Genomic DNA, 13,717 nt, shown 5'->3' with positions numbered 1-13,717 from the left:
TCTATTTTTCTTTTCTACCTGCCCTTTTTCTTCCTCCCATTCCCCTAAACAATTTAATTGAATGAAAAGGGAAAAAAATTTAACTCATGATTTACAAATGAATCAAGTAAGTTTATTTATCGGTTCTTCTTTTTGAGTCCTAATTTTCCCCTGATGGCGTAATTTTTCAAACAAATATTTGGAAATCTCTCAAAATGAACAACAAAATTATTAAAATGTAAGTGAAAAGTAAGAAAGTTTTTTTCGTAATTTTCTATTGTCTTCACCATTTTTGAGTCAGTGAATGCTCAGCCAACTCCTGTTTAGTCGAATGCTGTGTGAGAAAATTTGTTGGCTATGTTAAACTTTTGCATTGTCCTATTGAGTTCATACAAGGCTAATGTCAATGATGCAGGTCAGTCTTGATTTGGGAGCAATCACATCACGTATTATTTTCCAAATAGCATCTGTGTAACTCAAGCAGATGTCCTTAAAGGTTCTGTTTTTCGTCCCCTTAGTCCTCAACTATTTTGACCAAATTATTATGTAACACGAAATTTTTATGAGCTCTATGTCAGATTTGTCTTAAGCGGCGAAATAATGAACTCCAACAGCCGTTTGAGACTTCATTTTCCTCAGCTCTCAGGCAATTTGACTTACTGAACTTCAACTGTATTACTACTTTCCCCATAATTTTGCTTCTCTTATTTGGCTTGCTTCTCCTTTCTTTTCAATGTAGGATTATCCTGACTATTATGAAGTCATCAAGAAACCCATGAATTTGGAAATCATTTCACAGAAGTTACGAAGCAACACATATGATGGATTGGATGATTTAGTCGCTGACTTGACTTTGATGTTTGATAATGCTTGCAAATACAATGAGCCAGATTCTCAAATCTACAAGGTATGTATCTTCATAATGGTTGCTATATCTTTAGTTAGTACAACTGAGAGATAGTGAGTTGAATTTATTCTTCTTCTGATATCTGTGGTACCGTTACACAGGGAAGAGCATCGTCATTTTGTGGCAAATTAGGTATTAAGTTGAGATTTTAAAAGCCTCCCTGTTCTAATAAAATCATTTTTATGACATTATGATGGACAGGGTGAGGAAGGAGAGTTCAAAGTCTGTTAGTGGGAAACTATCACATGACGTGCACAAACCAATCCTCCTCACTCCAGGTGAGAGATGTCAGTGGAGAGGAGTTGGGCCGGCGCGGCAGCAGGAACCATTACCCTCCTAACTGCGATCAATTGAACTGATTCAGTTTAGTCGATTGCTCTCAAAAGCTAAGATCATTGCCTGCTGCTGTTTCCCTTTGCGTCGTTGTTGACTCTAGCTTCCGTCCTCTGTTTCTCTTTATTCCCTTCATTGTTGGCTTGCGTCCTCTGTTTCTCATTATCTTATTTGGGTTTCCCTTGTTTTTTTAATTCTTCATAATACTGTGGTTTTTTTATTTTGAGTTTTCTTAGTAGGTTAAGAGTAGTCGATATCAATTTGGTTCATTTAATTTTTTTTTTTGCTTTAAGTTGTTGATGAGGTATTTTTTTTTTTTGTTTTTGCGCAAAAAAGTGGGTGAAGATTGCTCGTTTATTTAGGCTAGGTTTCCTTTCGCCTCTCTATGGGCAAACCTTGTCCCCAGCAACTAAGAAAAACTTCCCATGGACGCGAGATGTTAGAGGAAGCGTCTATAATGTCAGCTATATGTTCTCAAAAGAGTGGATTTCACAATCAGACTTCTTTTATTTGCCCGTCGTGGTTTTTGTGTGATTTTATTATTACTCAAAGTTCACTTATGCGGGTGAAACTCTTATAAAGAACAGATCTATGCAGGTATTTTGAGTCTTCAAAGAGGATGAAATCTTTTTTTTTCCCCCCCCCCCCCGACAGGACGCTTTGATGTTGCAAAGAGTGACCTTGCAGACAAAACTAGCTCTGCGTGAAGATGAAGACACTGTCCCAGATGTACGTGCTGCAGTTCAAGAGTTACTGACGTCACTCTTCACAGCAGTTTATAATCATCAAGATGAAGAGGGCAGATGTTTTTCAGACTCGTTTGCAGAATTGCCAGAACACGATGAAGTTGATGGAAAAAAGTGAGTAAAGTTGTCCTCTTTGCCTCTTTTCCTTTTGAATTTTGTGGTCGAGAATCAGCACACACCAATTCATGTGGAGTACATTGTTCAAAGTAGCACCTATATTTACATCCAAAACTAAGTAAACTTAGAATTGTGCATGAAAAGATGATGTATTTCTAAAGTGTCTTCAAAAGTATATTTTACACCAAAAGGATTTGGAAAACCATGTTAATTTTTATGATCATCAAAACGTTAAAAAATGTTCTACAAATAATATTTAAATCTTTTAATTCCGATGTAAACTAGGCCAACCCTGAAAGTAAATTAACACGGCTCGTCTGAACCAACTTTAAATGAAAAGTCGATGACCATAAAAAGTCTCTTCGGGAGCTTGAAGTGGGATGCAAGTACTGTCATTTAAGCTAAAAACGAAAATAATCTGTCGCGCTCTTCGAAAATAAAAGCGAATTTTATGTTGACATGCGTGGTTTTTTCAAAAAATTAAGTTTCCCTAATTTTCGGGGAGGATAATAGCGACCATAAAATTTAATAATACAACATTATATTGCTCTACAAGATTTTAACTTTCTAACGAGCTATAGATTTTTATTTTTGGACCACTGGTTTGCGAGATAATCGATTTTTACCGAGACAACTCCATTTTGCTGCGGGTTCACCGACGTCGGTGGACCCTAGAGTGTCGCCACATTAAGGGTCACCTCTAAATTTTGATGATGGTACCCTCTAAATCGTTGACCCCACTCATAAAAATAAGATTTCAAAAAAGAAAAAAATTCTAAACATTATTATAAGGGTTGCACAAGGCCAAAAACCACCCCCCGGCCTTGGGCCAAATTCTGCATTTTGCCCATTTTGATGAATTTTTTCAGAACATTAGAACTGAGCTAGAGCCTCAAAAATTTCACAGTAAGAGCATATGTTAGGGTTTTTTAATGAAATATTATTGTTGACATCATTATGTGTTCCAGTTTTTTGCTCTAAACCCTCAAAACTGGCTAAAAACTCAAGAATTTCAAGATTTTGTATTTTTGTCGTATGACGATTCTTTCGGCTGACAAAGATAAGTTAAACATGAAACGTGCGATTAATTGCATTTTGATACTTATTTTGACCAAAATTCACACTTCACTTTATTTACCCCTCCCCCCCCCCCTTATTTTTAACTATAAATCAGCGGTTCCTAAGTTGCGATAGGTGAATGGGATTTTTTTTTTACTTTTTTTTCCATTAAAGATTATATTTTTATTCATGTTCTCCCATATTTCATAAGTAAGTACCACTTTTATGAAACATTACGTCGACATTTAAAATGTAAGAATATGAATAAAAATATAATCTTTAATGGAAAAAATAAAAAAAATCTCATGCACCTATCGCGACTTAGGAACCGCTGAATTTACGGTTAAAAATAAGGGGGGGGGGAAGAAATGCAGAATTTGGTCCAAGGCCGGGGGATGGTTTTTGGCCTTGTGCAACCCTTATAATAATGTTTAGAATTTTTTTCTTTTTTGAAATCTTATTTTTATAAGTGGGGTCAACGATTTAGAGGGTACCATCATCAAAATCTAGAGGTGACCCTCAATGTGGGACACCCTAGGGTCCACCGACGTCGGTGAACCAATTGGGTCTCCTTTGGAAGTCTCTGTAATTTCTGAACTCAGCGACGCTCAAGAGTCCCTAAAAATTCATCATGCACGGTTTGAACATTCAATCTTATTTAACAACAGTCAAATTCGGCTTTCGGCGCGCGAAAATCGGTCGGCGCGCGTTGAGCAGAAACTTCAATCGCTCGTAACTCCGGAACCGTTTGGTGTTTTAGGGGATTTTGATCTTTGAAATCATGGAGTATGCAATTTTAGACCATTTTTCGTTCAAACCGGACCCAGATATCTTTCTTTGTTCGAGATATATCGAGGTTCTCAGGTTTTGCCTTCCACCTCCCCCCCCCTTGCGCCCCCAAAGTTTTTTGGGGGTCTGAAAATTTGGGAAAAGAAGCGTTCAAGTATGAGTAACCAATAGACAAAGTCTGAAGAAATTCCAGAGGGAGGGCGAAAAAAGCCGTTTTTGCATCTAGCTATTCGTCCCATTATGATCATAGTTAAATTACAAAAAGAAATAAAAAAAATAAGTATTTCATGTAATTTCATCGTCAGAAGAGCTGATTGATCAGTGAGGTCCATTACCAGTTGTCTGTAGCAAAAATTTGCGTCTGTTGCACTCAGCGACGCAATTTGAATTAGAGAAGCTCTCAGACTTTCGTAATAATGTACAAACTAAAGTTTGATTGTTTTTTTTTTTTTTTTTTTTTTTTTTTTTTTTGTCCCATGCACAGATCCCGTGTTTATTGTGATTGTTAGTCTGTAGAATTGTATGTCGTATTTTCAAGATACTCCAACATTTTTTTTTTTCTTTTTTAGAGTCAGAGCTTTATCATTAGATCTGATAAAGCGCCGGCTGGATGGTGGAAATTATAGACGTTTGGACATGTTCCAGGAAGATTTGTTTTCTTGTTTCGAAAGAGCGCGCAAACTCTCCCGAACTGACTCTCAGGTTTTTGAAGATTCTGTTGAATTGCAATCTTTCTTCATACGGCAACGGTTCGTTCTCACACACTTCTAATTATAGTATAAACATACATTATAATTTTAATTAATTCCTAGTTAATTGTGTTAATCTTAGTTATCCATAATATTAAGTGTGTTCAATAATTGGACCGTGTTTAACAGAAAGGAACCAAGCCACATTAGCTTTTAACTGGGCGATTTAGTTTTTTACTTCAGAACGTTTGTGCGGATCCCTTTGAAAATTTTTAGGAATTTTCTTCTCGCTACGGGGGAAATTCACTGAAATTTGCACAAAAATCCGCACAACCGTTTTTATGTATTAAATTAAATTGGCCAATTAAATTTGGCAATAGCTAATGTGGCTTGGTTCCTTTTTGTTATTCGCGGTCCAATTATAAGATAGATAATATAAGAAGATATATTTTATTTCAAAATGTAAAGCATAAAAGAAAAGACAACATTATTCTGCCCGATCAGACGTAAAAATAAATACGGTGACATAAATTAAAATTAGAGTAAGACACAATTGAATAAGTGAGTTCAAAAACACCAACTTGGAAAAAAAAAAATTGTTTAGGAAACACCTAAAATTGCGTAGTGGGCGAAGAAGTTAGTTTAAGAAAAACCTTTTTGGTGCCAAAGGACAATTACTTAGAGACTTTGTAAAGCACCAAGTTGAAATCATTACACCATGTTTAATGACAGAGAGTTAAGCGTTTAAAAATTTCTGGTGTTTTTTCATTCTCCTCAACTTTTAGATACTGATTTTTCCCTGTAACTTTTTTCCTAATCGAGATAGAATTTTGAAACTTTGGGGATGTTCCTCGGTTAAAGGTAGCAACTTTTTGATCCCCTCAAATAGGCATATATATACATACCCAGACCTACTGTACCAGGCCTTTTTTCGGCTAATTTGCGTCGCACGAAATCCAAGATCGCAGGAATGAATAGGGAATCGACCCTAAGGAATCGGGATTTCATGGTCCCAGAGCCCCCCTGGTCCACACCATTTCGCGGGGAAAACAAAGCCAAGAGGTTCCAAAAATTATAATTAGAGTCAAAATTAAATTTTTGAACTCTAATGCATACCAGTACGAAACTGAGGGGGGAGAGTGTTCAGCTCAGGCAGTTTACATTGAAATTTTTAGTTGGAGTCTTGCTGAGAGATCTATACCGATTTGAGTCTTTTTAGACCTCATCAGCATATCACACTCGGCAGTGAACCCAACTTAATATGCCGCAAAATCCAAGACGGCATTCAAACGCCGTCAAGGATATGACCCGAGGCATGACACAAAAGTGTAATCCTCACGCCATCTACCGTCGTTGCAGAACAACTCTCATAACAAAACAAGTAAAACCAGAAAAAATGAACCGGCCGTTTTTGTGTCATGCCTCTGGTCATATCCTTGACAGAGTTTTAATGCTGTCTTGGATTTTGCGGCATATTAAGTTGGGTTCACTGCTGAGTGTGATCTACTGATGAGGTCTAGAAAGACCCAAAACGGTTTAGATCTCTCGGCGTGACTCCAACTTAAAATGCCAATGCAAACTGCCTGAGCTGAACACTCCCCCCCCCCCCCTCAGTTTCGGAAAGGTACGGATTAGAGTTCAAAAAAATTTAATTTTGACTCAAATTATAATTTTTTGAACTTCTTGGCTTTGTTTTCCCCGCGAATTAGTGTGGACCCGGCATCATTACTTTACATACACATATATATATATATATATATATATATATATATATATATATATATATATATATATATATATAGACTTATCTGTAACAATAGCGGATGTCGAGATTTCACATTGTGAGAAAATCGCGTTTGAAGTTTTTGAAGCTTTACACTTTTCCGCTTGTAGAACCGAGAGGATTCTCATAATAATTTTCATGAAGAGTAACTCTTCCCGTAAAACCCACACGTTTTACGATCTATGTAAGCGAAAAAATGAAGGGGTAACAGCGATTTGAAAAAAATGTGACATCCGCTATTTTTACTGAAAACACTTCTTTATGCATGAAACAAAGTCTTCAGGAAGGGTAAAGCTGGTGAAACGATTGAAATGAACTAAAAGTTAGTCAATGCTGAGTCATTTAACAAAATTGATCAAGAAACTAAACCGTTTGTAACTTTTACAGCAAAAACAAGGAACAAATTCTAAAATTAGTTAAAAATTCAACAATTTTGGCGAGACGGTCCCGATACGTATAATTTTAGTGTCGTCAGCATGTTTGCGATACATTTTTTGGTAGATGATATCTAGCAAATTGAATTACGGTCCGTGAAAGAGCGCGAAAAATCAGGATCACAAAGTACAGCACAAAATTTTCTAAGACAATCGAAAATTTATAAGACAATCAAATTTGTAATGTATATTAAAATGAAAAATGTAGTGTGCATTATAATGAAAAGTATGATGTATATTACAACCAAAATTATAACACTTATTTTAATTAACATATAATATATATTTTAATCAATATTATAATACTTTTTATAATTTGAAGTATAACAACATATTATAACTATCCCAACATACAACGCTTTACCTAATTTTATAATTCATAATATCAAAGTCAATACACTATACAGGGTTATCCAAAAGTCACCTACCACCCCTGTAACTTTTTTTGTAATTGAGATAGAAGTTTGAAACTTTGGGGATGTTCCTCGGTTTAAGGTAGCAACTTTTTGGTCCCCCCAAAATTTTGGGGGGCGTCCCTCCTTGAGGGGGGCGGGGGCTAACTTTTTTTTTCAAATGGCAACCCCGCTTTTGTGATACCTCATTCAAAAGATAATTACAAAAGAAAATTTTTGGCGCAAACCGCAGGTCAAAATGTTGATATTTGACAAAACGGCGGAAATTTGGCATCTCCGTTTTTATCGGCGGCTTGGTCTGAAACTCAGAATCCCAGGGTTTTTCGGGACGAGAAAAATGATTCTGGCATTAATTTTCCAGAAATGTCAGTCCTTTTCAAAATGGCGGCGGTTAAAATGGCGGCTTAGAGCGGGAAGTGGATATTTAGGCTGCTTATCGTCGGATTTGTATGAGACTTGGTATCCGCGGGTGTTTCGGCACGAGAAGAACGAATCTTTCATTGGATTTTCGAAATTTTTAAAAACTTTAAAATGGCGGCGGAAAAATGGCGGAAAATCCATATCAAGGCTGTATACCGATGGATTTGCACAAAAGTCAATATGCTGATGATTTTTGGCTCGAAAAAAATTAATCTTTCATTAGATTTTTGAAACACTGAATATCGTCCAAATGGTAGCGGAAAAATAACGGAAAATCCGCATCCACCATCGCCATTCGCATTTTTGCCGCCATTTTAAAGTTTTTAAAAATTTCAAAAATCCAATGAAAGATTCGTTCTGCTCGTGCCGAAATACCCCCGGATTCCAAGTCTCACACAAATTCGACAATAAGTAGCCTAAATATCTACCTCCCGCTCTAAGCCGCCATTTTAAAAAGGACTGATATTTCTGGAAAACTAATGCCAGAATCGTTTTTCTCGTCCCGAAAACCCTAGAATTTTGGGTTTCAGACCAATCCGCCGATAAAAAACGGAGATGTCAAATTTCCGCCATTTTGAACTTTGACCGGCCGCCATCTTGTCAAAAATCAACATTTTGGCCTGCGGTTTGCGCCAAAAATGTTCTTTTTATTATCTTTCGAATGAGGTATCACAAAGGGGGGGTTGCCATTTGAGAAAAAAAAGTTAGCCCCCATCACCCTCAAGGGGGGCTGTCCCCAAAATTTTGGGGGGACCAAAAAGTTGCTACCTTCAACCGAGGAACATCCCCAAAGTTTCAAAATTCTATCTCAATTAGGAAAAAAGTTACAGGGGTGGTAGGTGACTTTTGGATAACCCTGTATATAATTTCAGCTAATATCATAGCAAAGAATATCTAAAATAATAACAGAACACATACTTATATAATTCGTACCATGCGTTATATTTTCGTGTTTATTAGTAATTGGTACATTAGCTTGAATAACAAAACGGTCGAATACAAGTCGAAGTCAGCTTTATACGAAATGACCTAATATAATAACGATTATCATATTATATGATATTATAAGTAATATGCAATTTTTTTTGTATCTGCAATTTTATTAATATCAAAGCATATAATATTTAAAATTATATCCCAGCATATAATATCATATTATGCAATATTATAATTAATATAACATACAATATTATAATTGAAATCTCAATATACAATATCATAATTAATATCATAACATAAAATATTACAATTACTATCATAACATTAATATTACAATTAACATCATGGCATATAATATTACAATTAATATCATGACTTATAATATTATAGAGTAATATTCCGGAAAAAAATTATAACCTAAAGTAATTGAACTTTTGACATACCTGAATAACCTTTAAATAATACTTCTCACTTTTTGAAAGATTTGTTTTTATTTTCTTTTAAAGCGATGAGCTGTGTCGAAATGGTGACTTGCTACACTCTCCGGCATTGAACTATTCTCTTTTGGATTTATCAACAGCAGTTGATATAGTGCGCCAAGAAAAATTGATCGAAGAACAGCCAGAAGAGGAGTCAAAACCTCACGATGACTCTGCCTCAAGGGTAAATTTCGTGGGTACATTTACTTTTGACTCTTGCGCTTGCCTCATTGATTTTTAATCCACTGAGAACCAAGGAAAAGATTGTATTCCCATAAAATCGTTTTCTTTCTGTTTCCATAATCTCTTTCGCCTCTTTTGGTATAGTGGTTGTAGTGCTGATCCTATGATCAGAAGATTTTAGACTTGATCCTGGCTAGGTTACCTGAGATTGATGCTCCAAAGAAAAGGTTTCCTGCGACTGGAGGATTAAGCGCAGGGGTAACTCTATAGGCTATTATATAATTGGTAAGAAAAAAAGAAAAAAATTGCACCATGGAGCTGAATAATACTGCTCATGTATTCCAATCAATCAATCAAATTTCTTGGAAGCAATGTATGCATTGTTGAACGAAACCCTTAAAGTTGACTTTGGGGAGGGTAAATCATACCCTTTGAAGTGTGGTGTGAGTGTAAGTTCTTTTCCTGAGAACTCCTCTCCTTCCTTCACCTTTAATAGCATTACTGCCTCCCATGGGTCTTGGGCTCCGAACCGCATTACTGCCTCCCATGGGTCTTGGGCTCCGAACCAACTTCCCGCCACTCTTAGCCCATTTATAATCTTCCTTCTCTGTCTTTGTTCTTTCATTGTCTTTTCAAGTCATAGTCTCTTTTTTTCTAGTTTTTTTTTTCAACACTTTAGACTCATCTTATTCGTGGTCCTCCTCTCTTTCTTTGCACTAGAACTTCACTTTTTCTTGCAAATGGTCTGAGAAAAAATCCTTTTTCCTCCAAACCCTTGAGAATATTTCAATAATTACAATATTGAATAGTACAATGTACAAAATATAAAATAAACTGTACTTGTGTCTTTGATCAAGCAAGTATTGACGAAATATGGAATTTGGACACCATAGATTCATCCATCTTTTTTTCTTCTGAAATGGTTATTTTCATCAAAAGGAGGAAAAAAGACACTGGCCAAAACAAAGTTTCAAAACATAACAGATTCCCAAGAAAATCTATTAATTTTTTTGTCCCAAGATACTGATCTTAATATCTTTTCAAGGTTGAGCCCAGCTTAAAGTGTGATCGTATTTATTGTCATGTAGGAGGAGCAAGATGGCCAAGATGGTCCTGGAGGTGAAGATGGTCAAGACACCACAAGTGGGACTGCTGGAATGGCCGACAATGCGATGAGTTTTAATCAGCAGGTTTATCGCATTGGTGATTTTGTCTATGCAGAGCCAAAAGAAAGGGGTATGGAGCATATCATCTTGAACATCCAGCGGTTGTGGACGAATCAGGAAGGCCAACAGATGATGTTTGGCTGTCAGTATTTCCGTCCAAATGAGACGTATCACGTTGCAACTCGCAAGTTCCTGGAGAAAGTAAGTCACAAGTTTTTATATGATTGACCCAGTGGCCTGTCCTCAAAACACAGCAACCTGGCAAGTAGAAAAGAGATCTTCTAAAAGAAATGGATGAGAATAAGAATTCTTACTCATGCATAATTGCATTGCTGTAAGGTAGGACTAATCAGTGAATAATGCTCTTTGCTACAGTCTAATGATTTTGTTGCATTTTGCCGTAAATTTTAAATTGAAATATCAAAATCGAGACCTTCTTCAGTAAAACTGAGGAAAAGTTTCAATAGTTGTCTATTCAGTCATTTGATTGATAGGCCTATCAACCAGTTTTTCTCCCAGAATCGAGAACGAAGTATTGTCTTGTGGGTTATTATCACAACTCTTATCACGCCTAAAGGGCAGTAAGTTTATTTTATTCTATTCTAATGACCAAGATACGAAAAGGAAACCTTACTACTCATGTACCTCAGTCCAATCACTTTCCCAGCAGTGAGGGCTGTCTTCAAAGGAACAGTCATTTGAAGAGTGTTCACATTCTGTTTACCCAGAATTACTGATATGGCTTTGGCTGTACATCTGGAAACTGTGCCCGTTGCTTCAACTCATAGAGCACAAAGAGTCGTAATGTAAGTGGGATAGCTGGCACCACTTTTCAGCAATTTCCAGGTCCCGAATTCCAAGACTCCTGTGCTGCGACAGGTCACTTTTTTCGATACATAATCGTTTGTTTGCGATACACGGGGACCCTGCCCTAGAATTACTACGTATTCCACACTGTCACTTTGGATCGAATATGTATCGAAAAAGTGACCCGCACTCCAGGCTCGGAACTCGTCAAGCAGAACATGGCGCCACCTCTCCCATTTATATTACGACTCTATGCACTTTATGCTCTAACTATTACCGCGACACTTCGTGTTATGATGCCTCACATTCTTTGTTTTTTAGTTTTAAAAAAATCAAAACTGAGTTTTTTAGGAGCAACTTAATACGGTTTAAAAATCGACCCTAATGAATCCAATTAAAATCTTTTCAGCCCCCCCTCCAACCGCGTCGTGGGGTTTATTTTTTTTGGGGGGGAGGGAGGGTATGAAGGTAGGTTAGTAGGTACGAGGGTAGTTGGGTGAATTCGAAGAAGGGTCAAATTCGACATTCTATTTCCTCCCAAAATTTTTTTGTGAAGTTTTGGGCAAACCAAACTTTATTTTGACTATCATTTGGTGTAGAATTAGGAAATATAGCTCGTCGAGCTTAATAGTTGGGCTTAAACCCGAATTTCCACCGTCAAACGTATCACTTCCCAAAAGAGTGACGCCAAAAACGACCGTTTTTTGGCACAATTTGGGCCAGAAGGGATTTTTCTGAAACCGGGCCCAAACGATACCTTATGATACCCTAAAATCTGGTAAAAATTTTAGCTTGAGTATACGCACGGTTTTTGAGAAATGAGGGGGCAAAGTTGCCAAATCGCCATCATTCTGGACAGCATTTCGACGGTAAAAAGACGGTGAAAATGGACGAAAAAGTTACACCTTGGATGGGTTTCGGCTGTAAATGTTCTAATTGGGCCCCCAAACATTTCACTGTGTTCAGTTTAAAAAATTTCGGTCGCACAGTGGTTCAAAATGGGGAGAAATCGTCAACAAATCAGGATTCTTTGTCAAACTTTTAGAAATGGAAGTAAAATTGTCGGTCTGCTACAGTTTGAATGGCTAGCAATGTTCTCATCGGTTCTCAATGCATGAAATTGTGTTCAGTTGCACAAATTTACATCGCACAGTGGTCAAAAATGGGGGAATTAGTGGACAAATTAAAATCCTTTGTCAAACTTTTTAAAAATGAAGTGAAACTGTTGGTCCCCAGTAGAGTTCAGATGCTGGAAAAATTCTTTAAATTCGTTTTTTGACTATTTAAATCTTTCTTTAATTTTTTCTCTCCATTTTTCCTTCTTTTTTTTTAAATTTCTGAAAGTTTGCATATTTTATTGAGATAATGCTACAAAGTCTATTCCATAACAACGTTCTATAAACAATACCGTCTGACATGTAGTAATAATTAAAAAAATTAAAAACATGAATTTTTCCAGGATCTAAACTCTACTGGGGACCAACAGTTTCACTTCATTTTTAAAAAGTTTGACAAAGGATTTTAATTTGTCCACTAATTCCCCCATTTTTGACCACGGTGCGATGTAAATTTGTGCAACTGAACACAATTTCATGCACTGAGAACCGATGAGAACATTGCTAGCCATTCAAACTGTAGCAGACCGACAATTTTACTTCCATTTCTAAAAGTTTGACAAAGAATCCTGATTTGTTGACGATTTCTCCCCATTTTGAACCACTGTGCGACCGAAATTTTTTAAACTGAACACAGTGAAATGTTTGGGGGCCCAATTAGAACATTTACAGCCGAAACCCATCCAAGGTGTAACTTTTTCGTCCATTTTCCCCGTCTTTTTACCGTCGAAATGCTGTCCAGAATGATGGCGATTTGGCAACTTTGCCCCCTCATTTCTCAAAAACCGTGCGTATACTCAAGCTAAAATTTTTACCAGAGTTTTAGGGTATCATAAGGTATCGTTTGGGCCCGGTTTCAGAAAAATCCCCGCTGGCCCAAATTGTGCCACTCTTGGCGTCGCTCTATGCTCTAATTTTGCCTGATTTCCCAAATTTTTATCTCAGGGGTGGCATATAATACGTTTAATTGAAAATTGAACACAATTGTCATAAAAGCATTGTCGAGCACTAAACTAAAGCATCATTGAAAACATGTAACCCTTTCATATCTTGCAGAACTAAAAAAATTGAGAAAAATTCATCCGCCATGAAAGATATCTAAAGCTTATTCTGCTTGTCTTTTAGACAGTTCCGCCTGTTTATCGAAATGCGCACTATCTTCCTTTAACACGAGAAGAAGCTTTGATTTCTTGGAATATTGCAATACAAAATGGATCAAAAGCACCGAATTTTAAAAATTCGAGTGAGGGTGTACCCGCTGAAGTGGACATAAAGCCAGGAAGAGTTTGAGGAATTGCATTAACGTATCAATTGCACCGGTCAACGTTTTTTTTTTTTTTTTTTTTCCGAGGATTTGCC

General features: G+C 36.7%; 1 protein-coding gene across 11 annotated transcripts in view; it reads left to right on the top strand.

Moving 5' to 3' along the window:
* polybromo (protein) overlaps positions 1 to 13,717 on the top strand; it is a 157,153-nt gene that overhangs the window by 41,924 nt on the left and 101,512 nt on the right. For all 11 annotated transcript variants that reach the window (XR_002009355.2, XR_002009358.2, XR_011899929.1 and 8 more), the window contains exons 13-17: positions 719 to 886; positions 1,874 to 2,079; positions 4,500 to 4,679; positions 9,115 to 9,271; positions 10,359 to 10,637. Coding sequence is in view for 8 of the 11 variants with exons in the window: in XM_019050591.2 (XP_018906136.2) it covers positions 719 to 886; positions 1,874 to 2,079; positions 4,500 to 4,679; positions 9,115 to 9,271; positions 10,359 to 10,637 (990 nt within the window). In the remaining 3 variants the exon portion in view is untranslated. The remainder of the gene's footprint in view (positions 1 to 718; positions 887 to 1,873; positions 2,080 to 4,499; positions 4,680 to 9,114; positions 9,272 to 10,358; positions 10,638 to 13,717) is intronic.

Source organism: Bemisia tabaci, chromosome 1, assembly GCF_918797505.1.
Source record: "Bemisia tabaci chromosome 1, PGI_BMITA_v3".
NCBI classification, from domain to species: domain Eukaryota; kingdom Metazoa; phylum Arthropoda; class Insecta; order Hemiptera; family Aleyrodidae; genus Bemisia; species Bemisia tabaci.
Note: the sequence above shows the minus strand (reverse complement) of the source record. Positions and strands in the feature narration are given on the sequence as shown.